Genomic DNA, 24,500 nt, shown 5'->3' with positions numbered 1-24,500 from the left:
CATAGACCACCTAGTCGACACCTCAGTAAATGTGTATCTACAAAATGAATGGGATGGACAGGATCGCCACCATCCCCTTTGAGGATAATTCATACATACACGACAGCACCAAGTTTATTTGAAGGGTTGTTGCATTTACCTGATCAATACAAGGCATCACATCAGGAAGAAAGCTACAAAAATTGCAACCTAAGTTATTTCATGATACTCTGTGAATTGTAAGTGTTATTTATGGGCAAGCATACCGCAAAAGCTCTACTTCTCACTGAGCTTGAGATCTGTATCCTTCATGGTCCCTTTCCACCTCCAAGATTTGTGAGTCTGGGAAATGCTCAAAGCTGATGACAGCTGGCCTGGAAGAAGTGTTTCTGCACTTCTGCAGAGGAAGACTGTGAGCTTCCTAAATTCTTGCCACTAACATGTCAGGCTAAGAATCACCTAGCAGACTCCATTAAAAGAGGCAGCTACAAACAACCTCCCAGATGGGTTCAGTTGGAAGTATAGCTCAGACTCATTCTATGGAACTACTCAATACTGAGAAATTCCATGTAAACATGAGGTTGGGGAAGATCAGTTGTGATGGATAGTAACAAAAGCAATATGATTGCCTATAAACAACACTTCCAATTCACAGCATATAATTAAATAACTTATGTGGCAATTAAATTATATGCCAATTAAAGTGGATTGCAAGCTTTAATAGAACACACTGAAAAACAAATAAATGTAAAATATTACCAGAGCACATCATTTTCTCTTTTATCTCCTAAGCAGAATTGACAGTTAAACAATTAATATTGACCCAAGAGTCATGTACTTTCTGCATGTAGAATAAAAGTCTAAGAATGACCGCTAAAACCTTAAGAATACTTTTTAAAAAAAATTGGCTGGTTTCCAACCACATTAAGAAGTACCCTGTTGGGGCAGCTAGATGGCGCAGCGGATAGAGCATGGGCACTGGAGTCAGGAGTACCTGAGTTCAAATCCGGCCTCGGACATTTGACCTTACTAGCTGTGTGACCCTGGGCAAGTCACTTAACCCCAATTGCCTCACTAAAAAATAAATAAATAAATAAATAATTAAAAAAAAAAAAGAAGTACCCTGTCATGTCACCTGAAATGAGGAAGGAAACTGACTATATAACAAAATGGATATTCCCATATTTAGTACTTAGCATGATGATGTATCCTCATGGCTGAACACTGACAGAACTTGCAAGCATCTCTTATTCTCTGACAACTTTTCCATGCCCAATACAGATCTCAGATGTCAATCCTTATAACAATACGCTTCATCCATAATATACCTTGGCATTTAAAAGGATGCAATGTCCAGCCCTAATTACACATAATTCTATGTGCTCCATTATGGTATAGCACACTTTGGAATTAGAAACGCTAGCACAATCAAACTTAAACACAAATGAGAAAATTTGCAAATTGAATTGAATTCACAAATTCCATTGTGAGGGAGAACTGGGGGAAAAAATCACTTCCACCAACCAGAAACTACTTATTGCAAACAGCTTCAATTTCACAGTGTCTCCAGCTGTATCTTCCTCCTATGGGCTTGAATCATCTATTCTTGCTAGATGCTTGAAGGAAGCATGGCATGAAGCTGCCTCTGCTCCTTTGGAATTCCTCCAGACAGGCTTGTCCTGGCCACCATATGTCTACAGACTGCAGGCTACATAGACAGCCCTCTTCTGACCGCTGGTATCAAAACTTACACGGAATGGAACTTTGCGCCTCGAGATGTGACCTGAATCAGCATTGGAAATTAAAATTGGCTGATTATTTTCCTCCAGAACAATATCTTAATGATGATAGGTTCTGGGCAGTTAGTGAACGACAAGGGGAGGACCCACACTGCCTGGCAACTCACTCTATGTGCACGGTGGACGTATCTGGGAGGACACTGACTTGCATGACACATGCACACACACCAATAAATCACATAGGTTTTCCCACATGCGTGTTCCCGACACTGCATTCTTTGTAACCACAGGATTGCAGAATATGGGTCAGGTTACCATGATCTCACAGGTCTGGGAAACATGGTGGCAAAGTAGAAAGGATGCTTGGTTTGGCATCCAGAGAATCCCAGCCTGGATCCAGGGACTTCTAGTGACAACTAGGTAACCACAAGCAAGCCCCCCTGCTCTTCCAGCCCTGAGGCTCTTCATGTGGAGAATGAAGGTGACCTTGGGGATTCCTTCTCTCTCTAAATCTGTGGTCTCAGGATCCTGTCCCCTCTGACTCAGACAGTGTCATCAGGGCCACTGATTTCACTCACTCACCCTTTCTGTGTATTGCTACTAACTCCCACACTGCTTGGCACCAGTAATAAGAGCAATTACAGTCATCATGGCAAAAAACAGCATTCCCATTTTTACTTTAGTAACGATAATAACAATGCTAAAACTATTCTTCATTTACTCATTTAGTGTTAATAATAATAAAAACTAACATTTGTATTTTCACTTTCACAACAATACTAAAACTCACATTCATGTGATATTTCAGTAATAATAATAATAATAACTAGCATTGATATGTTACTTTAAGGGTTTTGAAGGTTTTTTTTGGGGGGGGGGGTGGGCAATGAGGGTTAAATGATTTGCCCAGGGTCACACAGCTAGTGAAGGCTGCGTTTGAACACATTATCCCAGGTCCATGGCCCATCTTTACTCTTAGTTCTCTCTTTCTCTGCATTTAATACTTGCTGAAACCAGACCATCACTGCTGCATAAGACACTCCCCAGACACACAAAATGGGAGAATGTGAGGCATTCTTTGTTGGGCGTTGTTTGGCCACAAGGAGTTCACATCTGGACCTTGTGCTTTCCTGGCTGTCAATGGCCTGCTTTGTCGGCAGTGCAAAGGAAAGGTTAGGGCCCAGGTCCAGAATACCACACCAGCTCTGGGCAAGCTGGCAGTGGGATGGGGGGGGGATGGGGGATTCAGCATCAATGCTACCCCACAGACGGGCTGCCCCACCTCCTCGGCTCTCTTCTCATCTCCTGGACCCATTTCTGCTCTTATTGCCAATGTGTTGAAGTCTGCTTGGGCCGCCATCGTCCTCGGGGCTATCTTTAACCCTGGCCTATCTATATGCACAGAGACTCAGCCACTGGAAAAGCAAACATTCACTAAGCCCTTACTGTGTGCCTAGCCCTGTGCTGGAGGAACCAAGAGACGGCCTGAAACAAGCCCCCACTGAAGAGAGCTCCCAGGCTGTGAGGAGATGGACGGACAACAGAACCGGTCCATCTGTGTGTGGGGAGAGGTTATCCCTGGGAATTGGGCTGTGCCTAATGAGCCCATGCTGCTCCCGGAAGGTCCAACTTTTAACAAGATTCCTGCAGTGATTCTGAGTCAACCAGTGCTCCAGTCTCCAAAGAATTAAGGTCCAGGATCACCCAATGGGCTATGGAGAGGCAAGGGGAGGGTGCGAGCCTGCTGCCACACAGCACAGACCAATAACCACATGAGACAAATGCAGAACAGCTCATTGGATGGAAGGTTACAGGCCCAGGGGATCGGCCAAATGTTGGGAGTCATGGTAGACCTTACCAGACCCATCCAACATACTGAGTATGTGAACAAGCACAACCTCCTAAGCATTATGACGAGGGGTCATAAGCTTTTCTGGGTCAAAGACAGAATGTTTTCAAATCGTCATTAAAGCAAACACTAAATGTCACCAGTGAAATGGAAAAAAGGATGCCAAGAGAGTTTGTGGTCCTGCAGAAATCTATCCCAGGGAGCCCCAGGTTCAGAAAACGTTATTTGGGGATTATTGTCATGAATTAGACATCTATGAAGCTGAGTAAAACCAGTAGATACGCGGAGCAGCTAGGTGGCGCAGTGGATAGAGCACCGGCCCTGGATTCAGGAGGACCTGAGTTCAAATCCAGCCTCAGACACTTGACACTGTGGTAAAAAAATAGGAAAGTTTTTTTTAACAGTCGGTTAGGATAACTGAAAGACGCCAGTTTTTGAAGGACCACCCTTTTGGGGAGGAGACCAACAGTCCACCTGCTGCGCACGTCAGACTGCCTGCTATGCACTCGACTTCCGGGGTGCGAGCTTAAAAGACAAGGAGAGAACGGAAGTGGAGCTTTTTCCTGCTCTGCTGGTCTCCTGACTGCGCTGCACAGACGGTCTCTCTCTCTCTCTCCAAAGGTGGCCTTCGGTTTTGGTGAGTTTTTTATAAGGAATATAGACTAAGCTTAGACTTAAGACGATTTGTATTGTGTTTCTACTTTCCTATCCTTCTAATCAACACCACCTTGTGACTACCATAACAATAAAAGGTCTATCTAGAAAACCAAAAGCTTCTTCCATTTACTAGTCTGGGAGATAAATTAAGGGAAAGGTTAAGTAGGGGAGATTTATGATCTAATATCCAATTTTAAATCTCACAACACTTACTACTTACTAGCTGTGTGACCCTGAGCAAGTCACTTAACCCCAATTACCTCACTAAAAAAACAACAACAACAACAACAACAAAACCCAGTAGATACACACAGAACACACAGGCTCACAGAGGGAGCTGAGAGGGGCCTCAGAGGCCGTGGGGCCTCACCCTCTCATTTGACATATGAGGAAACTGAGGCCGAGAGAGTTTCAGCAACAAGACCCCACAGGTTGGATCTGAACCCAAGTGCTCTGACCCCAAAGGAAGTGCCCTTCCGACTGTCCCACACTGCCTCCTTGACTTAACCTCACGTGAAGCATGAAAATGTCAAGGATGGAATGTGTAACAGACACATTTGGGTGAACGGCAGCGTTTCTGCGCAGGCTGCTCCGGGGGCCCTTCAGCTGTCCCCACCTCTTGTTCCCACCTTGTTCTGCTGCAGGCCACACTCCCTTCACTCACCCCATCCACAGCAAGCCCCGTCCATCTTCCTCTGAATTTTCCTCGTTTTCAGCAGCTCAGCAGCACCGGCGTCGCATTCGAAGCGTCTATCCATTGTCTCCCCTCACTGAAGATGATCCTCCTCCTTTTCTGGGTATTCAGGTCCCCAGCCCCTGGGCTCCCCATCCATCATCATTGTTAGGTGCCACACTACTGCCCATGGCTCTTTCCATGGGTGGCTGGGGTAATGCCCTCATTCTCCTCCCGGCACTCTTGGGTATGGCTTCCTTTGCTGTTCTAGAGGATGGTATCACTTCAAAGGCCTCTGGGTGCACCAAGTATTGCTAACAGGAAGATACTTTGGGGAAATGGGTTCCTAGGGAAAACAGTCATCCCTCAGTAGGTCAATGCATGAAGTATTTGTTTCTGAGAGGTCCCGATCACAACTCAGTCACTGTGTCCCAGTCACTAGACCTTCATCAATCTCTTCACTTTGGACTCCCTTCTCCCAGCATCATACATCCTCCTGCCCTCCACCTCTGTACCACCCTCAGTGGATCCATTTCCTTCCCTACCCAAAGGAGTCTATGGCACAAGAAGAGGTAATGAGCAAAGGAGCTTGTGCTCCCCCTCCTAGAGTTTTGTGGAGAAGTTGTGCCTTGCCCAGTCACTCAGTCAGGCTGTCAGAGGTGAGCCTGGAAAACGTGTTTTTCTGACTTGGAGCCTACCATCCCCTGACCCTCACAGCCTCCTGGGAGACTTAATAGTACATGCTTAAAAACATAAAAAAACTTGGCACGCCACTTTCAGAGGACAGAGAAACAAAGATAGAAATGCCCATGTCCCCTTCAACAAGTGACGAGGAGTCAGGTCCAGAGAGAAAAGTGAGGACAACAGACCCCTTCCAGACATCAGGGTGACAAGTCCTCCTGGCAGGAGAAAATGGACTGTTGGGGCGGTGTCATCCAGGAGCGCAAAGGCAGACTCGGCAACATCCCCCACTGGCTTCTACAAGAGCTGATGTTTTCTCACCCTCCTAGGCTGGTCCCGTTATCTCTTACAAAGGTGAGGGAGGTGCTCCCGCAGAACAAACTACTCACAGTAAACATCATTTCTCATCTTAGAAGATGGTGAAAACCAAGGACGCTAACTGGCTTTCACGTTCCTACCAGAAAGACACATCCAGGGATTCAAAGCAAGAAAACAGCCAACCCAAAGCCATCATTCAGTCCTGATACAGGGCAATTTCTTCCAGATCATGTCACCAGAATAAACCATAAATTAACAGTTTAAAGTTAATTAGAAAACATTCCAGGCAACAACTAATTATGAATGTGTGTGCATACAATTACATAGAAATGTGATTAAAGATAAATATATGTACTCAAAGATTTAATCAGAAATCACAGATCCTTATTTTGGATTTTCCTATTAAACTCTTAAGGCGAGCTATTCATATTGATTATTTCTGCTACAGTGCTTCCTGTGAGCATAATTCATAGCCTATTTTACCTGGAAGAGGTAAATCCTTCAGGCTGGGGGGATCTCTCTGAGGAACAAGAATACATTGTTGTTGGTTTTTCTTTGGGGGCTCTCAGCAAGGTTTGGTTGAGCACGTGTGGAAGAGCCAGCTGAGAGTGAGGCCCTGGAAGAAGTCAGCCTCCAATAGGCTGGTCTGGGGCACCTGAACCCCAATAACTTTCCATCATCCTAAAAAGCCAAGAATAAGGGCAGATGAAAAAGAGGCAAGCTCTCCTCCTGCCTTCTTCCATAAACCTCTGGGCATTTCCTTTGCAGGCAGGAAGCCCATTGGGTGGGAGAGCTCATTCTTTCAGTCCCCCCGTTTGGGGAGAATTATCTTTTTCACCAGCAGCAAAGTATGGTCCTGAACCCTACTGGACCCTCCTTCAAGATGGCGCATCCTGGTGGCGTGTGGGCAGCAGCCAGGGAGACAAGCACTTTCCTGCTTCACACGTGCCAGGGCTTATTTCTGAGAACAGGCACAAAGGTCGGGCACCACAGTGCTGGAAATGGTCACGTGAATGCAAGAATGATGCAGGGCTCCTTAAATACAAACTGGCAGGGGCTGGGGCTGGACACGGGCAGCCTTGGGTCAGCCCATGATTAGGGAGAGGGTGAGAGGGCAGCAGGTCCAGGAAGATGCAGCTGGAAGAACAGGGACGTTAGGGGGGAGCCCCTGGTAGACTCTGGCAAGGCTGCCTCACATCATTCACCTGAAAGGACCCCAGAGTCCTCTCTCGGTTGAGAGGACAGTCCCAGGCCAGCTCGTGGTGAATGACTCACGTGATTATGGACTTCGAATACACATCATCTCTTTTGTACACAACTTTTATTTATTTTGTTCAGTGTTCCCCAATGACTTTTGATGTGGTTCCCGTCACCCTAGTGATTTCCCTCCCCCACAGAGGATCCCAAAATAAATTCTAGAGTAGTAGTCAGTCCTCTAAAAACACATCCCTTTTTAGTTCCTTTGTTTTTTGGTGAGTTTTTCGTTCATTGTAAACAAATACAAAATGAGAATAGGAAAAAAAACCAAGAACATTGTCATGTACATGGCGGTATATAAAAGAGGATTCAAGATTAAATAAAAAAAAATTTCCATTTCAAGAAAACCTATATAATAAATACCGCTCTCATTGTTTTCAAATCTACCCAGGTTTTCTTTGCTTCTTTGTAGTTGCCTTTTATTCTTTGCTAAGTAATTTTTTCTCCCTTAAAGAAGGTAAACACAGAGATGGATAGATAGATAGATAGATAGATAGATAGATAGATAGATAGATAGATAGATAGATAGATAGATAGATAGATAGATAGATAGATAGATGGATGGATGGATGGATGGATGGATGGATGGATGGATGGATGGATGGATAGATAGATGGATAGATGGATAGATAGATAGATAGATGATAGATAGATAGATGGATAGATAGATAGATAGATAGATAGATAGATAGATAGATAGATAGATAGATAGATAGATGGATAGATAGATGAGAGATAGATGAGAGACAGAAACAGAGACAGATAGACAGAGATATCTATAAACATACAGGTATATACACATATACACCAATACACATATATGTAAGACCATACTCTGCTTATTTCTACCTGTCTTTTGCTTTTCTGAAGGTGGACAACATCTTCCTTCACAAGTCCAAGTCTTTTCATGCCTTTCTAAGCCAACCAGTTCATCTTCTTCTACACCACAGCAATGTTCCAACACAATCACATCCTATCTGATGGATTGTCTATGAGATTCTTCCCAATTTTCTGCATACCTTCTACTCTTGGCTATGTTGGTTTTATTTCTACAAGAAAGTCTTCATTAAAATAATAGAAATTATCCATTTTACACTTTAGCAATGCTCTCACCTTATAGTATAAAGGTCAGATATAGATGAATCTGCTTCCCCAGTTTCCTTGAAAGTCCTGACCTTTTGTTCTTCCAAATGAACTTTGTTCTTATTTTTTCTAACTCAGTAAAATAATGTCTTTAGTAATGTTTGAGGTTGGCACTGAAAAAATAGGTTAGGTAAAATTGTCATTTTTAAAAAATTTATTAGCTTTACCTACTCATGAACAATATTATTCCAGTTATCTTGATTTGACCTTATTTTATATAAAAGTATTTTACGTTTATATTCATATAATTCCTGTGTCTGTCTTGACAGGTACACTCTCATGTATTTTATACTGTCTAATAATTTTAAATGGTCTAAAACAATATTAAATAACACCTCTGACACTGTGTATTTACCCTATTTTTCTCTTGATTAAATCTATTTTAGCTTTAACTTTTTTCTGAGATCATGCTTCCTACTGTTACTTTTATTTACATAATAAATTCTACTCCTGCCCTTTGTTTTATCTTTTTGCCTGTCTCTCATTTTTATAGCATTTCCTCAAAGCAACACATTGTTGAATTCAAATGATTAATCTGCTACCCATTTCCATTTTATAGGCAATTTCATCCCATCCACATTCTAAGCTACAAGAATTTCGTAAAATATTTTTCTCCCTATTCTTCCTCACTATCTTTCTCATTCTATTCGCCCTTCTGCCCTTTTAGATGAATGTTCTTTCCTCTTTAACCCATTGCCAATGCGCATAAGGCTCCAGCACTACCCGCCCAGCACTGGCTTCTCATGTATCAATTTTTCCTTGTACAGCTCCTTTGTGTGACATCATCCCTCCTTTTCAGAATCACCCCATCACACACAGCTCAGCCCAAGCACTTCTTCCCAACCACCCCAAGAAGCATGACCATTGCAAATGCACTGAGAACTTTTCACACACAAGAAGCAAACAGTTTGACTTTAGAGTCCCTTGCAATCAGTCTTGAATGCTGGCCTTTTATTTCTCCTGGATTTTATGTGCCCAATTTTCCCCCAAGTTCTGCTGTTTTGGTCCCAGACACATAAAAGTCTCTCAGTTTGTTAGATGTCTATTTTTTCTCCTCCAGCATCATACTTAACTTTGCTGGGTAAGCTGCCATGGGTTGTAACCCCAGCTCTGTTGCTCTGTGCAATAGAATGTTCCAAGACCTATGCACATTCAGCATAGAAGCTGCTAGGTCTTGTGTGATCCTTACTGTGGCTCCATGATATTTTAATTGCTTATTTTTCCTTGTGGCTTGCATGTTTTGTCCTTAACCTGAGAGCTCTGAAACTTGGTTATGATATTCCCCTATGTTTTCCTCTTGGGATATCTTTGAGGTGGTGATCAGTGGATTTTTTCTATTTATGCTTTGGCATTTGTTCTAGACCCTCAGGGCAATTTTTCTTGATAATTTTTTGTAATTTTGTATCAAGATTCTTTTTGTTAAGCATAATTTTCAGGTAGTCCAACTACCCTTGTTATTTCTCCTTGATCTGTTCTCCAGATCAGTAGTTTTTATGATGAAACACTTCATATTCTCTTCTATTTCTTGGTGTCTTAGAACATCCTTAGCATCCCTCCCCTTTGATTTCCTACAGATCTATTTGGCAAAGGTCTTTCCTTTTAATGCTTGGCTCTGTGGGCAGGGTGACAGCCTTCCTATGCACACAGAGCATCTGAGGGCTGACCAGAAAGACTAGGACGGACCGAGTTACACACCAAGAATATAGGGGCTGGGCTGAGATCCAGGCTAAGAAGCACCTTTCTGAGCCATCACAAGGACTCTCTATTTGTTTTGCTAAATGATCCCCAGCCCCCTCCTCACCCAGCCCAGGCCTTTATCTTTTGGCGTCCTCCCCTTGATGGCCTCCCTCCCTTTGCCCTCCCTCTGTCTGGGTATATTTTTCCCCTTTGGCCTTTAACAGTGACCCAGAATGGGCCCCAAGGACTCCTGGGATTGTGACGTTGTCCCTGTGGCTCTGCTCGCTTGATGTGGCTTAGCGGGGTCACTCGGAGGCCAAGGGTTTGCCCGCCGTTCCCTCCATCTGCAAAGAGCAGGACAAACACACTGGGAGCCATTGTTGATAACCTACTTTATTGATGAATGCCCACAATGGCGAAGTGGAGACTGCCGGGGCGGGAAGGTAGGGCCGCACAGGCACTGCTGATGCCCAGAAGGGCAGGGCAGAAGCGTTTCCAGAGCAGCTTTGGTCCTCAGGGGACTTAGCGTCATGAAGGCATTATCAGAATCTTCTTTCCCGAAGCCGCCTCGCCATTCATGTCTTTGTAGGCCCAGGCGACATGCTTCAGGTCATAGTGAGGCCCGATCCCTAGGCACAGCCAGCCCGACTCAATGCCAGCCAGAATGGCATCCAGACACTGCTGGGACTCCTCCTGCACCAAAGGGGAAGATTCAGTCCCAACTTCAGTGGAGCCGAGGTGTTCCCAGAGCATCCCCAAAGACATTGAGAGCCGGCTCCTTCAGAACCGTGTCTTTGATACACTGTGGGAAGGCATCCACAGGGCTCTTGCACAGACTGCCTGCCCAGGGCCAGGACACAAGGCAGACTGGGAGAACCCGCTGGGAATCACAGGAACAGGGGTCAGGGCACTTGCCTTGGAGGAGGAATACAAGCTGACTCCAATGATGCTGGCCTCCTTCTTCATGGTGTCCCTGGGGTTTATTTCTATGGGGCCCCTGGAGCCAACAATCTGAGGCACAAAGAAGAGGGGGGCACATGGAAGGGGGCACTGAGCACCAGGCTGGGAGGGGGGGGGTTGAGCCACATCCTCCAGGGGTCCCAAGTACTCACTATCACTCGTCCTCCTTGGGAAAGAAGCTGCAAGTCTTTGCTGAGGTTGACATTAGCAAGCATTTCAATGATCACGTTCACTCCTTCCTCCCCAACATATTCCTACAGCACAGTACAAGTGTATTGGTGACTAATGCCCCCCAGGCCCCGCATCTTTTGGAGCTGCCCATGAGATGGTGCAATGGGCACCAAGAAAGCCCCACCAGGTGCTGAGCCTCCCTGAGGTGCACACGGGAGGACCCCTCCCAAACTGAGGCCCAGCAGAGCCTCAGAGCTGATGCCATCTTGGCGGAGCCTCTCGATGTTGTGAAAGAGGTGAGACATGAGGAGCCCCATTTTACAGGTGTGAAAACTGAGGCTCCTAACTCACAAGCGTTTCTGGAGCACCAAGCCCCCTCCCTTCGGCTGGCCCAGCCCCGCCTTGCACTCTGGGCCCACTGACCAAGGAGGAGGATGGAGACACAGGCAGTAGGTGGGCCTGCCCACAGGGTCCCAGCCTCCCCAACCTCTGCTCTGTCACTGTAACCACTGTAAAGTGCTGAGCACAAGGGCCCAGCACACAGTGGGAGCTTTACAAATGCTGCCTCTCATGATTATACCCCTCGCATGGGCCAGGCCCTGTGCTAAGCCCTGGGGATGCTGCCCCCAGGACAAGGGCACTCGGCCACCCCATCTTGATTTTGTCGACATAGTCAGTCTCTGTGTGATCGAAGACCTTGTGAGCTCCGTTCACACGAGCGATTCTCGTCCCCAGGTCCGTACTAGCAGTGCCCAGAACCTTGAGACCGTAAGCTCTCGCCATCTGGCAGGCCGCCACGCCAACCTCAGAGAGAAAGGAAACCACATCGGTGCCTTACTGTGCAAGTGATGCCTGTCCCCGTGGACTTACAGCCAAGGTCTCCGCACAGGAAAGAGACCAAGACAAGCACACGCTAGGCCGACACAAACGTTGGTGACATCCATACTGGCCCGACACGGGGCTGCGCCTCTGAGGGACCCCGCGGTCCAGGGGAGCTCTGGGGTTGGCACAGGCCCAGAGAGAATGCCACACTATGGATCGGGGGCATCTAGGTCAACCCCCATTGCCAAGATGGGAGTTCTGGGATAATGAGAGAAGTACCCAAGGTCACACAGCTCACAGAATCTTTACTTTAGCAAGTTCGAGGGGATGGGATGCAGAGCACCAGGCCCAGAGTCAAGAAGACCCGAGTTCCAATCTGGCCTCAGACACTTCCCTGAGCAAGTCACTTTACCCAGGTTTAACTCAGTTCATTGAACACTAAAATGGGGATAATGACAAAACCTGCCTCCCAGGATTGTTGTGAGTCTCCAGTGAGACCCCCAATATAAAAACCACTGGGTACAGAGCCTGGGGTACACAGCTGGGATGCCCCTAATGTGGGTTATCATTGTTACTACTGCTAATTAGGAAGGGTCACAGACGCAGAGCAGGAAGGAGCCTCAGAGCCGTCCAGTCCAAACCCTTCAATTTACAGTTCAGGAAACTGAGGCCCAGGTAGAATCAGTGATTTGTCCAAGGTCCTGGAATCACAGATTTAGGACTGGAAGGGGTTTGGGAAGTCACCTGACCCCAAACGGTTCTTTTACAGATGAAGAAACTGAGGACTGAGGGGCAGCTAGGTGGTACAGTGGATAGAGCACTGGCCCTGGATTCAGGAGCACCTGAGTTCAAATCTGGCCTCAGACACTTGACACCTACTAGCTGTGTGACCCTGTGCAAGTCACTTAACCCCAATTGCCTCACCAAAAAACCCAAAAAACAGAAAAAAGAAACTGAGGTCTGAGAAAGGAGGGGCCTTTTTTTGCAAGTTATACATGTTGTGGGCATCAGAGGTGCAATTTGAATACAGGAACTTTGACTAAGACTAATATAGGTCCTTACACACACCAAAGAGCTGTATGAAAAGTCTCTACTATCTCTCTTTACAAAAAGGTCTAGAAAGCAGGTTTCTCTTGTGCCAGTTGGCCCTGGTGCCCACTGCCCCAGCCTGAGCCACCTCACCTGTCCTCACCTTGCTGGGCAGCCACGTCGAGTGGGGTGCCCTAACTGAGTGATGCAAGCACAGGCTGCCATGGGGAGCCTGGGGCTGTGTACCGATGGAAACCCTAGAGACGCTGGCTTCACTGCGGGAGGCCCAGCTGTCAGGCTGGCACACAAGGCCCAGCCTCCGGCTGCACTGGGGCAGGAAAGAGACCCCCTTGCAAAGCCTATCCCTCCAGCGCTGTGGCTGTCCCTAAAGGGCTTGTGGGATAGGCTGAGGGTGGCCAGTCACACAGCCAGGCCAGGCCAGAGGCAGGGGGTCTCCCCCTAGCGGGGCCTCATCCTCCACTAACTGCCCACTGACCCCTTGGCCAGGCGATTTTATATCCTCCCGCCTCCTCCCATGGAACCAAGGCCCGGCCCAAGACTCTGCATCTGCCCCAGAGCATCCGAATGTCCTTTGTTCAGAGGTGGCTGCCACCCCCAAGAGCGGAGCTGGCACGACGGGAGAGCCCCAAACCTCAGAATCCAAGGCGGGCATCAGGCCCAGGCAGGAACCAGCCCTCGACCTGGGCATGGGGGCTCCCACTCCACCCCCCACCCCATCAAAGACCCCAGGCCAGGGCAAAGGCTGGTGTGGTCACTGACCCTCGGGCGGTCCCCAGCGCCAGGACCGTCCCTGAGCCAGAATACTCACTCCTCCACTGGCCCCGTGAATGAGGACAGTCTCTCCGGGTGTGGCCTGGGCCCTGGAACAGAGAGCACAGCCGTGAGGACGTCCTGCGGGGCCCGAGCTGGCCACCTCCCCCATGCATGGAGCTGTCCCGGCCAGCTCTGAGGGGCATTCCCACAAGTCCCCAGGCTGGGGTGTGAAGAGCACTTCACAAATGTCCTGGAGCAGACCAGGTCAGCCCACCCCCTCCACGAGGGCTGCCCCCGGGCAGGTCCTTACTTGTGTATCAGGGCACGGTAGGCCGTGAAATAGGGAATGCCAATGCATGCACCTTGAGCGAAACCCAGTTTCTCAGGCAACAGGAAAACCGTGTCCTGGGAGGCAACGGTGTATTCGGCGTACCCCCCTGTGACCGTATTGGTGGTGAAAACTTTGTCTCCGATCTGTTGGGAAAGATGAGGGGGAGAAGGCCTGAGGGACTGGGGACAGGCTGTGTCTTTCATAGTGGAGGAAAGGGGCAGATGATGGCATCCTGCAAGGGGGGGGAATGGAGGCATTTTGGTGGGCACAGATGAGGGCATCCCAGCTAGGGGGCAGATGAGGGCATTCTGCGAGGGGGGGAATGGAGGCATTCTGGTAGGCACAGATGAGGGCATCCCAGGTAGGGGGCAGATGAGGGCACCTTGCCCAGGAGCTGTGGGCTAAGATCCTGGGGGAGGGGTGGTCCTGGCTGTGCTTGTCCTGTTGAATTTTCAAAGGTGGGGGGTGGGAGGCACAGGCTTATAGCAGAGGATGGGCTGGCTTTTCAGCCTGGCACCAACCCTGAGAGCCACAGGGCCAGTCCTTGAACCCAGGTCTTGCTGACGGCCATGTCCTGGGGGACCGCTTTCTCTACCCCCCATGCCCAACAGTGCCCTTGCCAGGGCTCACAATGTTGGCCAAAACTGACCCCTAAGGCACCAGTCACTCCCTTGCTCAAACCACATGCCAGGCAGATGGTGGATTGGCCTTCCTGCCAGACTGGGCCTGCTCTGTGCTGGACACTCTGCCCAGTGGGAGCGCACGCACCCAAGGGGCAGAGAGATGGCACTGCCTTCCTCCCCCACACCTTTCATGACCACCACATTCTAGAAGCATCCCTCCCACATCTGGTTTCAATTGAATCCAATGACCATTTGATGTCCCAGGGAGGGCTGACCTTCCCAAGTGTACGAGGGCACAGAGGGCACCAGCCTGCACCAACAGAGGGAGTTCCCTCCCCTGGGAGGTCCCTATACCCATGATCTATCACAGGTGCTGTGCCAGGTGTGAGTTTTGTGGACCCCAAGCACCCGCCATGCTATGAGGGACACACACAATGTGGAGACCGCCCACTCCTTCCCAGGGGAAGGGAAAGGTCCCGTTAGACAGAACAGGGTCTGGGGACACCCATATGCCCCTTCTCAGAATCACAAGACACACACGGAGGACCACAGAGGAAATCGGGGGGTAGTGACATAAAGCTATCAGTCACCCCACCCAAGTGCAGGGTCCCCCTGAGATCTATCCATGGAGCCGGGAGAGATCTGGGGCCCAGCCCTGGAGCTGCATTCACCCCAATGATGCCCATACCCGCTCCTGCTTCTGACCCTCCTTCAGGTGCCCCCCAACCCCCACTCCCAGCACCTGAGCATCAAAGGAGAGCCCAGCAGGGCTGAGCCTGGAAGCAGGAACAAGGGCCGGGCTTCATCCAGGTGAGAGTGGCCCGGGGTCCAGGAGCACCTAAGGGAGGGGTTCTAGTCTGTCCTGAAGACACCAGCCTAGCCGGCCCAGGACTCCCCACAGATCTAGGGGCGTGAAGGCATTTTAAGAAGGGAAGCTCTAAGGGGGATACCTTGAAGTTCTTCACGTGCTTCCCCACGGCTTCCACGACCCCTGACACGTCCGTGCCGGGTGTGTAGGGCAGAGCTGGGGTCCAGATGTGGGTCCCAGATTGAATACAGTTCTCCACGGTGTTGATCCCACACACGAAGACTTTGATCAGCACCTGCAGGGCAGCAGAGCCAGCTCTGAAGGATGCTGATTCAGGGGCACAGCCCCATTGTCAGAAGCCCAGCAGCGCTACCATATTCCCTCAGGATTCCTCTAGTGAGAAGGCGCCTGGGGCTGGGGTCCCTGCCCGCCAGGGCTGCCTCCCTGACCCTGGGGCCGGGGTCTCTGCCCCCTGGGGCCATCTCCCTGACCCTGGGACCGGGGTCCCTGCCTGGCGGGGGCATCTCCCTATCCACCAGGGCCCCTGCCTGCCGGGATCCCTGTCCGCTGGGGCCATCTCCCACGCCCTGCCTGCAGCCCCCGGGATGCCCACCTCATTGTCTCCGGGCTCTGGCACAGGGACATCATCCTGCAGCTTTAGCACTTCTGGGCCGCCAAACTCGAAGACCCTGATGGCTTTCATCAGCTTCTTTGGGGTGGCCATGGCTGTCCTGGGGGGAGGGGAGAAAATCTAGTCAGACCTCATCTGTGCCCGAGCTGCTGCAGGGCCCAGGGTCAGCGATCCTTCCCTTCAAGCCAGGACCTCCACCTGCTTGCAGGGGTCTCTCTTCTGGGAGGGGGTCTCCCCTTACAAAGCCTCAGCCACAAAGGCAAACACCCCCAGGCTCTCTTCTGGTTGATCCCACTTCACCAGTACCTTTGGGCTGCTGCCTCAGAAGGGCCTGGGAGCCAGCCAGGCACACACCCAAGGTCACTGGGTCCGAGAGGAGAAGGAATGGTGCAAATGGGGCTTCTGCATGGGAAAGCGTGCCAGCCCATCGATCAGCCTATCCATGGACACTGATCCAGGCTCTTCCTGTGTGTGGGAAGCAAAGGGCTCTGCCAACACCCCCCTGCCTGCTGGGTTTCATGAGGGGGCTCAGGGCTGCCAGGCCGCCCAAACCAACACAGAGAAGAGCTCTCCACCTGCACAAGGGCAGCTAGAGAGAAAATGGACAGGTCCCTTCTTGACCCCCTCCCACACCCCCCAGGGCTCCTCTCTCCAATACAGTCAAACCAGGGCCCCTTTCCTGGACCCAGCAGGGGGTGAGCCCAGGAGCCGAATTCCAATCGTGGCTTGGCCACTTCCTTCCTAGGTCACCCTGGGGGAGTCACCCACCTCTCTGGCCAGATGAGGGAGCTCAGACGACCCTTTGAGCCCCAGCCCTGGGATGCTGGGGCCCCAAAACCTTCTGGCTTGAGCCAGTGGCAGCAGCAGGGTCTGGATGGGCAGCCCCCAGTCCAGGGCCTTGCCTCCTCCCCAAATCACCACCAACAGCATGGACCTTTGGGTCAAATAGCTCAGTTATTCAAGTAAAGGCCAATGGTCCTGATCATCACAGAAGCTGCCAAGCCTCCCCACACTGGGACTTCTTTTCCAACTTCCTCCAGGGTGCCTGGGAGAGGGTGGGGATGGGAGGGGCAAAGTTATTGTGACTCTCAAGGAGACTTTGACCCCTTCCCAGGGATCCATGCGAAAAAACAGGAAGCAAAGCCAATCTAGCCAGATACACTTTTCTTAAAGGCTAAGAGCCTACCTCTAGGAGCAGAAGATGGGTTCCAACGCCAGCTCTGCCACATACTGCCTTTCCATTTTGTAATGATCCTGATAGCTGACATTTAGATACTCTATTGTGGGCCACACACTGTGCTAAGTGCTTGATAATTATGACAACCATTATCTCATTGGATTCTTACAACCACTCTGGGAGCCATTATTATTCCCACTTGACAGATGAGGAAACTGTGGCTGGCAGCAGTGCAGTGACTTGTCCAAGGTCACACAGATATAAAGTGTCTGAAGCAGGATGTGAATGCAGGTCTTCCTGATTCCAGGCCTGGTATTCTGTGCCCAGGTGGCACATACCTTTTCCCCAACCCTTCCCCAGGTACCTATATATTGATATTAATGCCATCCATACTTCCAGACCTATTTGTCGTCTTGGGTACCCTGAGTTTGCCCAGTACCTAGCACCGTGCTTGGCAGGTAGGAGGGCCACAATATTTATTGATTGGCCTTGGATCCCAGCCTGGATCCTGGATCCAGTGACAACTGGGTGACCATAAGCAAGCCCCCCCCTCCCCTCCTCCAGCCCTGAGGCTCCTCATGGGGAGAATGAAGGTGACCTTGGGGATGCCTTCTCTCTCTAAATCTGTGGCCTCAGGATCCTGTCATCAGGACCACTGCTTTCCCTCACTCACCCTTTCTGTATCACTGCTAACTCCCACGCTGCTCGGCACCAGTAATAAGAGCAATTACAGTCATCATGACAAAAACCAGCATTCCCATTTTTACTTTAGTAACAATAATAACAATGCCAACCCTAGTCTTTATGTACTACTCTACTATTAATAATAATAAAAATTAGCTTTCACATTTTATCTGGTAACAATAATAATACTAAAACTCACATTAATGTGATACTTCAGCAATAATAATATGGACACAGACTCAGCCACTGGAAAAGCATCCATTCACTAAGCCTTTGCTGCGTGCCTAGCCCTGTGCTGGAGGAACCAAGAGATGGCAGTGGGAATTGGGCTGTGCCTAACGAGCCTATGCTTCTCCCGGAAGGCCCAGCTTGTAACAAGGTTCTTGCGGTGGGATCCCACCGTTCTGGAGAGCAGTTTGGAACGATGCCCCAAGGGTCATGGGACTGTGCACACCCTTTGACCCAGTAATACCATGACTAGGTCTGTACCCAAAGAAATCATAGAAAAGGGAAAAGGACCCACATGTACACCAATATTTATAGCTGCTCTTTTTGTGGTAGCAAAGAATTGGGAATTGAGGGAACGCCCATCAATTGGGGAATAGCTGAACAAGTTGTGGTATATGAATGGAATGGAATATTATTGTGCTGTAAGCAACTATGAGCAAGCAGATTTCAGAAAAACCTGGAAAGACCTAAGTGGACAGATGCTGAGTGAAGTGAGCAGAACCAGGAGAACATCGTGCACAGAGGCAGCGATATTGTGTGACGATCAACTGTGATACACTCGGCTCTTCTCAGCAATCCAAGGCAATTCCAAAAACCTCAGGATGGGAAATGTTCTCCGCCTAAAGAAAAAAAAAGATTGTGGATTCTGGATGCAGATTGAATCATACTGTTTCTACTTTTTTTGTTTTTCTTTCTAAGGTTTTCCCCTTGTGTTCTGATTCTTCTTTCACAACATGACAGATGCAGAAACATGTTTAATGATTATATATATATACACACACACACACATATATATATGTATATATATATATATATATATATATATATATATATATAAAACCTATATCAGATTGCTTTCCATCTTGGGAATGGGGGAGGGAGGGAGAAAAATTTGGAACCCAAAATCTTATGAAAACAAATGTTAAAAACTACCTTTGGGGCAGCTAGGTGGCACAATGGATAGAGCACCAGCCCTGGAGTCAGGAGTACCTGGGTTCAAATCCGGCATCAGACACTTAACACTAGCTGTGTGACCCTGGGCAAGTCACTTAACCCCAATTGCCTCACCAAAAAAAAACACAAAAAAAACCAACCCTACCTTTACATGTAACTGGAAAATAATAAAACACTTTTATGACTCAAAAATAAATAAATAAATTTTTTTTAAAAAATTAAATAAAAGATTCTTGCAGTGATTTGGAGTCATGCAATGCTGCAGTGTCCAAAGAATGAAGGTCTGGATCACCCAATGGACTACGGAGAGGCATGTGGAAGGTGTGAGCCGGCTACCGCACAGCACAGACCGATAATCGGATGAGATCATTGGAAAACAGCTCATCCAATTAAAAGTTGCAAGCACAGAGGAGTGACCCAGTGCTGGGAGTCCTGGTAGACCTCACCAGACTAATCCAAATGGAAGAAGCTGGCATCTAATTGGTCTGCCATGGAAACATAAGCGGCATATGAAACAGCACAGCCTCCTAAGCATTATGCGGAGGGGGCACAACCTTTTACGTGTCAAAGACTCAGAATATTTTAAAATCATCATTAAAGGAAATAACAAACGCCAGCGGTTAAATGAAAGACAGATGCCATCTTTCCTCCCGCAGAGGAAAGAGGGTTCGTGGACCTGCAGAAATCTATCCAAGGCACAGTTTTCCCTAGTCATCTGTCCCCCAGCTGTGTCTTCCTCTCTCCTAATAAATCTATTTTTATTTTACAAGATTCGCGATGCGCCTCCAATCTTTTGCCCCCCAGTTCAGGCCATAAGTCCCCCGACATTATGGCACTGAAACCTGGGAAAAGTCATCAGACAGGTAAAAAGGAGGCTGCTCATTTGGCTCTTGGATTCTCCCCATAGGGTGTAGACTGTGCTCTCCCCTCTGTCGAATTGGACAGGCCCAAGCTCTAAGGTCTGACTAGCCAGGCTACTTCTGGATTTTTGTTTCTTTACAGTCGGGAGATGTCCTGACTTGAAAAACATTCCTCAGGTTTCTGTTGCACCCCCTTGGACACAAGTGTGGTTGTCATCCTTGGGGTGCGGTCTAGCCCAACCCACCATGATAAGGAGAGAGAATTCCATGTGAACCCACCTCCCCCTCAGGTGTATGCTTAAAAATTGGGGGAAAATTGGACTGAGGCAAAAAGAAATGAATGCTTTTCTTATTGTAACACCTGCAGATGAAAGAAGTGAAGTAGACAGGCCTGGAGTTGGCTAGATAGGAAGAAGCCAGCTCCACTATCTCGCAGTTGTTGCTTTGTTCATGTGTCTTAGGTACATTTATGGGTCTGTCAGATGTTGTAATTGTGTGGACAATCTACAGAAATGTTTGGTTGTGAGTCATAAAGCTGATTCTAAAACCCTTAGCCTTCCTGAGCTGAGCCTGGGCTAGGAAGGTGGGGAAAGCTCAGAATTTGAATTTGGCATTGGAATGTAAATTCTTTCCTAGGCACTCATAGCCTTATATGAACATTGTAAAAGCTGTTTTTTGTTGTTTGGGTTTTTTTAAGTAATTAATGTTGGCAAAGGCTCTCTTAATCTGTAAATTAACCCTTCAAATTCTACAAGGTTGAGCTGCAAGATAACTAGAGCTATTAAAATTGAGAATTACTTAACTCCAGTGATACATGCCACTCACTGTCAACATTTAAGTGCCTCTGCTTGTAAGGGCTGCTACAAATGGGGGGAAAAAAGCCTGTCTGTGTAAAGTATAGAGCAAAATCATATGCAACTGAACTAAGAACACCTTATTGGTAATTAATTGGTTTTCTTTCGAATGCGTTAATAAATTCCTAATGTTGTTTTAAGGTACTATGCTCTTAAAAAGTAGAATGAATGGGTGAGGAAGCAGTTGGTCTGCTGACCACATGTTCTGAAGTAACATACTATTAACTAAATTATTTGGAGTTACATAGATATTTTGGGGGGGGGGAATGAGAAACAGAATCTTTTTCTCTTGCTTCCTCACCACCTGACTGCAGCAGTATCAGGGGGGTGGATGAGAGAGAGTAAGTCTAGAAAATTTTATATGAGTGGTAAAAGCAAAGTGGAAAGAAAGTTATACCCTGTTTGCACTGACACTGTGAACAGAGAACTTGAAAGTAAAGTTTGGAAAATTTTGAGGTAAAAAAAGGGGGGCAAACTATCACTTTAAGTACTTACCTGCAATTAAAAAGTCTATGAATCAGGGAAGAACCAAAAAGTAATTGAGTTTGATTGGAACATCTAGTTGGATATTTAGAGTCTTGCAAACTAAAGTATTGGTCAATTTTAAAGTAGCTTTGAAATGTGTGTGTGCGTTAAAATTAGAAACAACTGTAAATTATGAGTCTCCTGCCTGTTTCTGTTATAGGCTATGTTAATTATGAAATTCCTACACAAGGAATAGTCTTACTGAGAATTTATGTTTGCTTATTTTATAAAAGCAATTTGTAATGACCTTTATACCAGGATAAGTTTAAACTAGAGAAGAAGAAAATGAAAAAAAGAAAGAAATATGTATGGAACCTCTTACATATATGTGTCTCCTGATAAACTTCTTTTGCTCATTACAACTCCATGAGAGTAGAAATTTGCTATTTAAGATAAACTGTTTGGGGACTATAATGGATATGGTTTTGCATTTTGAATTCAGGCCTGAAGGATCATTAAGTCAGCAATCAAGCACTTGAGAGAATGCCACAAGTTACTCAGAGGGAATGTGCTGCTACAGGTGGAGGTATCTTGGAAAAAGCCAAGAGGACGATCATGGTCTCATCTAAGGTAGGATCCTTCTAGCCCAGTTCCCCCACTGTGTTCCTGATAAACAGGAAATGTTTCCCACCTGGCTATTCCGCCATCTATCTAGCTTTGAGGCAAAATTATTACTGCATGACTGCTTGTCAAACAGGGTTAAGGATGCTTTATCATGGCTGTTATAATCATGTGCCTGATTTTTCTTGTATAATCAGAGTGAGTAGTGAGTAGAAGATATGAGCACAATATAAGTAGGTAAGATCTTACGGTTGTCAGTCTAACTGTGTGGTCACTCCATGTGCCAACCAACTAGGTACATTACTAATCAGGGGTGCCCTCTGCCTGCTAATGCTTACACCTCAGTGGATCCATTTCCTTCCCTACCCAAAGGAGTCTATGGCACAAGAAGAGGTAATGAGCAAAGGAGCTTGTGCTCCCCCTCCTAGAGTTTTGTGGAGAAGTTGTGCCTTGCCCAGTCACTCAGTCAGGCTGTCAGAGGTGAGCCTGGAAAACATGTTTTTCTGACTTGGAGCCTACCATCCCCTGACCCTCACAGCCTCCTGGGAGACTTAATAGTACATGCTTAAAAACATAAAAAAACTTGGCACGCCACTTTCAGAGGACAGAGAAACAAAGATAGAAATGCCCATGTCCCCTTCAACAAGTGACGAGGAGTCAGGTCCAGAGAGAAAAGTGAGGACAACAGACCCCTTCCAGACATCAGGGTGACAAGTCCTCCTGGCAGGAGAAAATGGACTGTTGGGGCGGTGTCATCCAGGAGCGCAAAGGCAGACTCGGCAACATCCCCCACTGGCTTCTACAAGAGCTGATGTTTTCTCACCCTCCTAGGCTGGTCCCGTTATCTCTTACAAAGGTGAGGGAGGTGCTCCCGCAGAACAAACTACTCACAGTAAACATCATTTCTCATCTTAGAAGATGGTGAAAACCAAGGACGCTAACTGGCTTTCACGTTCCTACCAGAAAGACACATCCAGGGATTCAAAGCAAGAAAACAGCCAACCCAAAGCCATCATTCAGTCCTGATACAGGGCAATTTCTTCCAGATCATGTCACCAGAATAAACCATAAATTAACAGTTTAAAGTTAATTAGAAAACATTCCAGGCAACAACTAATTATGAATGTGTGTGCATACAATTACATAGAAATGTGATTAAAGATAAATATATGTACTCAAAGATTTAATCAGAAATCACAGATCCTTATTTTGGATTTTCCTATTAAACTCTTAAGGCGAGCTATTCATATTGATTATTTCTGCTACAGTGCTTCCTGTGAGCATAATTCATAGCCTATTTTACCTGGAAGAGGTAAATCCTTCAGGCTGGGGGGATCTCTCTGAGGAACAAGAATACATTGTTGTTGGTTTTTCTTTGGGGGCTCTCAGCAAGGTTTGGTTGAGCACGTGTGGAAGAGCCAGCTGAGAGTGAGGCCCTGGAAGAAGTCAGCCTCCAATAGGCTGGTCTGGGGCACCTGAACCCCAATAACTTTCCATCATCCTAAAAAGCCAAGAATAAGGGCAGATGAAAAAGAGGCAAGCTCTCCTCCTGCCTTCTTCCATAAACCTCTGGGCATTTCCTTTGCAGGCAGGAAGCCCATTGGGTGGGAGAGCTCATTCTTTCAGTCCCCCCGTTTGGGGAGAATTATCTTTTTCACCAGCAGCAAAGTATGGTCCTGAACCCTACTGGACCCTCCTTCAAGATGGCGCATCCTGGTGGCGTGTGGGCAGCAGCCAGGGAGACAAGCACTTTCCTGCTTCACACGTGCCAGGGCTTATTTCTGAGAACAGGCACAAAGGTCGGGCACCACAGTGCTGGAAATGGTCACGTGAATGCAAGAATGATGCAGGGCTCCTTAAATACAAACTGGCAGGGGCTGGGGCTGGACACGGGCAGCCTTGGGTCAGCCCATGATTAGGGAGAGGGTGAGAGGGCAGCAGGTCCAGGAAGATGCAGCTGGAAGAACAGGGACGTTAGGGGGGAGCCCCTGGTAGACTCTGGCAAGGCTGCCTCACATCATTCACCCAAGAGGCCCACAGAGTTTTAGCAAACTCCTCCTCTCTCTGTTGACACTCAGAGGTCAAGGGTTTGCCTTCCATTCCCTCCATCGCCAAAGGGTACTGAGAACTCACTGAAGTCAGTGTTAATAATCTACTTTATTACTTAAGGGGACAGATGCTGAGTGAAGTGAGCAGAACCAGGAGAACACTGGACACAGTAACAGCAACGCTGTGTGACAATCAACTGTGACAGTCTTAGCTTTTCCCAGCAATACAGTGAAGACGATTCCCCAGGACTCATGATGGAAAATGTTCTTCACATTCAGAAAAGAGAACTGTGGAATCTGGATACAGATCGAACCAGACCGTTTCTACTTTTGTTTTGTTTTCTTTGAGGTTTTCCCTTTGGTTCTGATTCTTCTTTCACAAGATGACTAATGCAGAAATAGGTTTAAGGTGATTGTACATGTATAACCTATAGCAGATTGCTTTCGGTCTTGGGGAGGGGGGAGGGAGGAAGAGAAGAAGAAAAAT

General features: G+C 47.6%; 1 protein-coding gene across 3 annotated transcripts; it reads right to left on the bottom strand.

Annotated features, from left to right (window-relative positions):
- Window positions 1-10,357: 10,357 nt before the first annotated feature.
- Window positions 10,358-24,386, bottom strand: LOC122726600 (quinone oxidoreductase-like). 3 transcript variants are annotated; one of them, XM_043964425.1, is made up of 10 exons: window positions 23,269-24,386; window positions 18,669-18,831; window positions 16,105-16,222; window positions 15,634-15,786; window positions 14,040-14,203; window positions 13,785-13,836; window positions 11,759-11,908; window positions 11,086-11,187; window positions 10,889-10,984; window positions 10,358-10,666 (listed from the first exon to the last, which is right to left on the bottom strand). In XM_043964425.1, exons 2-10 carry the CDS (start codon window positions 18,722-18,724, stop codon window positions 10,502-10,504), a joined length of 1,056 nt encoding a protein of 351 aa, XP_043820360.1. In that variant the 5' UTR covers window positions 18,725-18,831; window positions 23,269-24,386; the 3' UTR covers window positions 10,358-10,501. The 3 variants fall into 3 exon arrangements, with proteins under 3 accessions (XP_043820360.1, XP_043820362.1, XP_043820361.1); XM_043964427.1 differs by lacking the exon at window positions 23,269-24,386 and having other exon boundaries at window positions 18,679-18,812; XM_043964426.1 differs by lacking the exons at window positions 18,669-18,831; window positions 23,269-24,386 and adding an exon at window positions 16,891-17,468.
- Between the last annotated feature and the right edge of the window lie 114 nt (window positions 24,387-24,500).

Source organism: Dromiciops gliroides, chromosome 4 (assembly GCF_019393635.1).
Source record: "Dromiciops gliroides isolate mDroGli1 chromosome 4, mDroGli1.pri, whole genome shotgun sequence".
Classification (NCBI taxonomy): domain Eukaryota; kingdom Metazoa; phylum Chordata; class Mammalia; order Microbiotheria; family Microbiotheriidae; genus Dromiciops; species Dromiciops gliroides.
Note: the sequence above shows the minus strand (reverse complement) of the source record. Positions and strands in the feature narration are given on the sequence as shown.

What these genes read in the sequence shown, in the direction of transcription:
- LOC122726600 (XM_043964425.1), bottom strand. Translation starts at nt 18,724, where the DNA reads ATGTTCTCCTGGTTCTGCTCACTTCACTCAGCATCTGTCCACTTAGGT. An exon ending in AGCACGTGAAGAACTTCAAG is followed by an intron (nt 14,204 to 15,633) that starts GTATCCCCCTTA and finishes CTTTCCCAACAG; the next exon opens with ATCGGAGACAAAGTTTTCAC. An exon ending in TACCGTGCCCTGATACACAA is followed by an intron (nt 13,837 to 14,039) that starts GTAAGGACCTGC and finishes TCTCTGTTCCAG; the next exon opens with GGCCCAGGCCACACCCGGAG.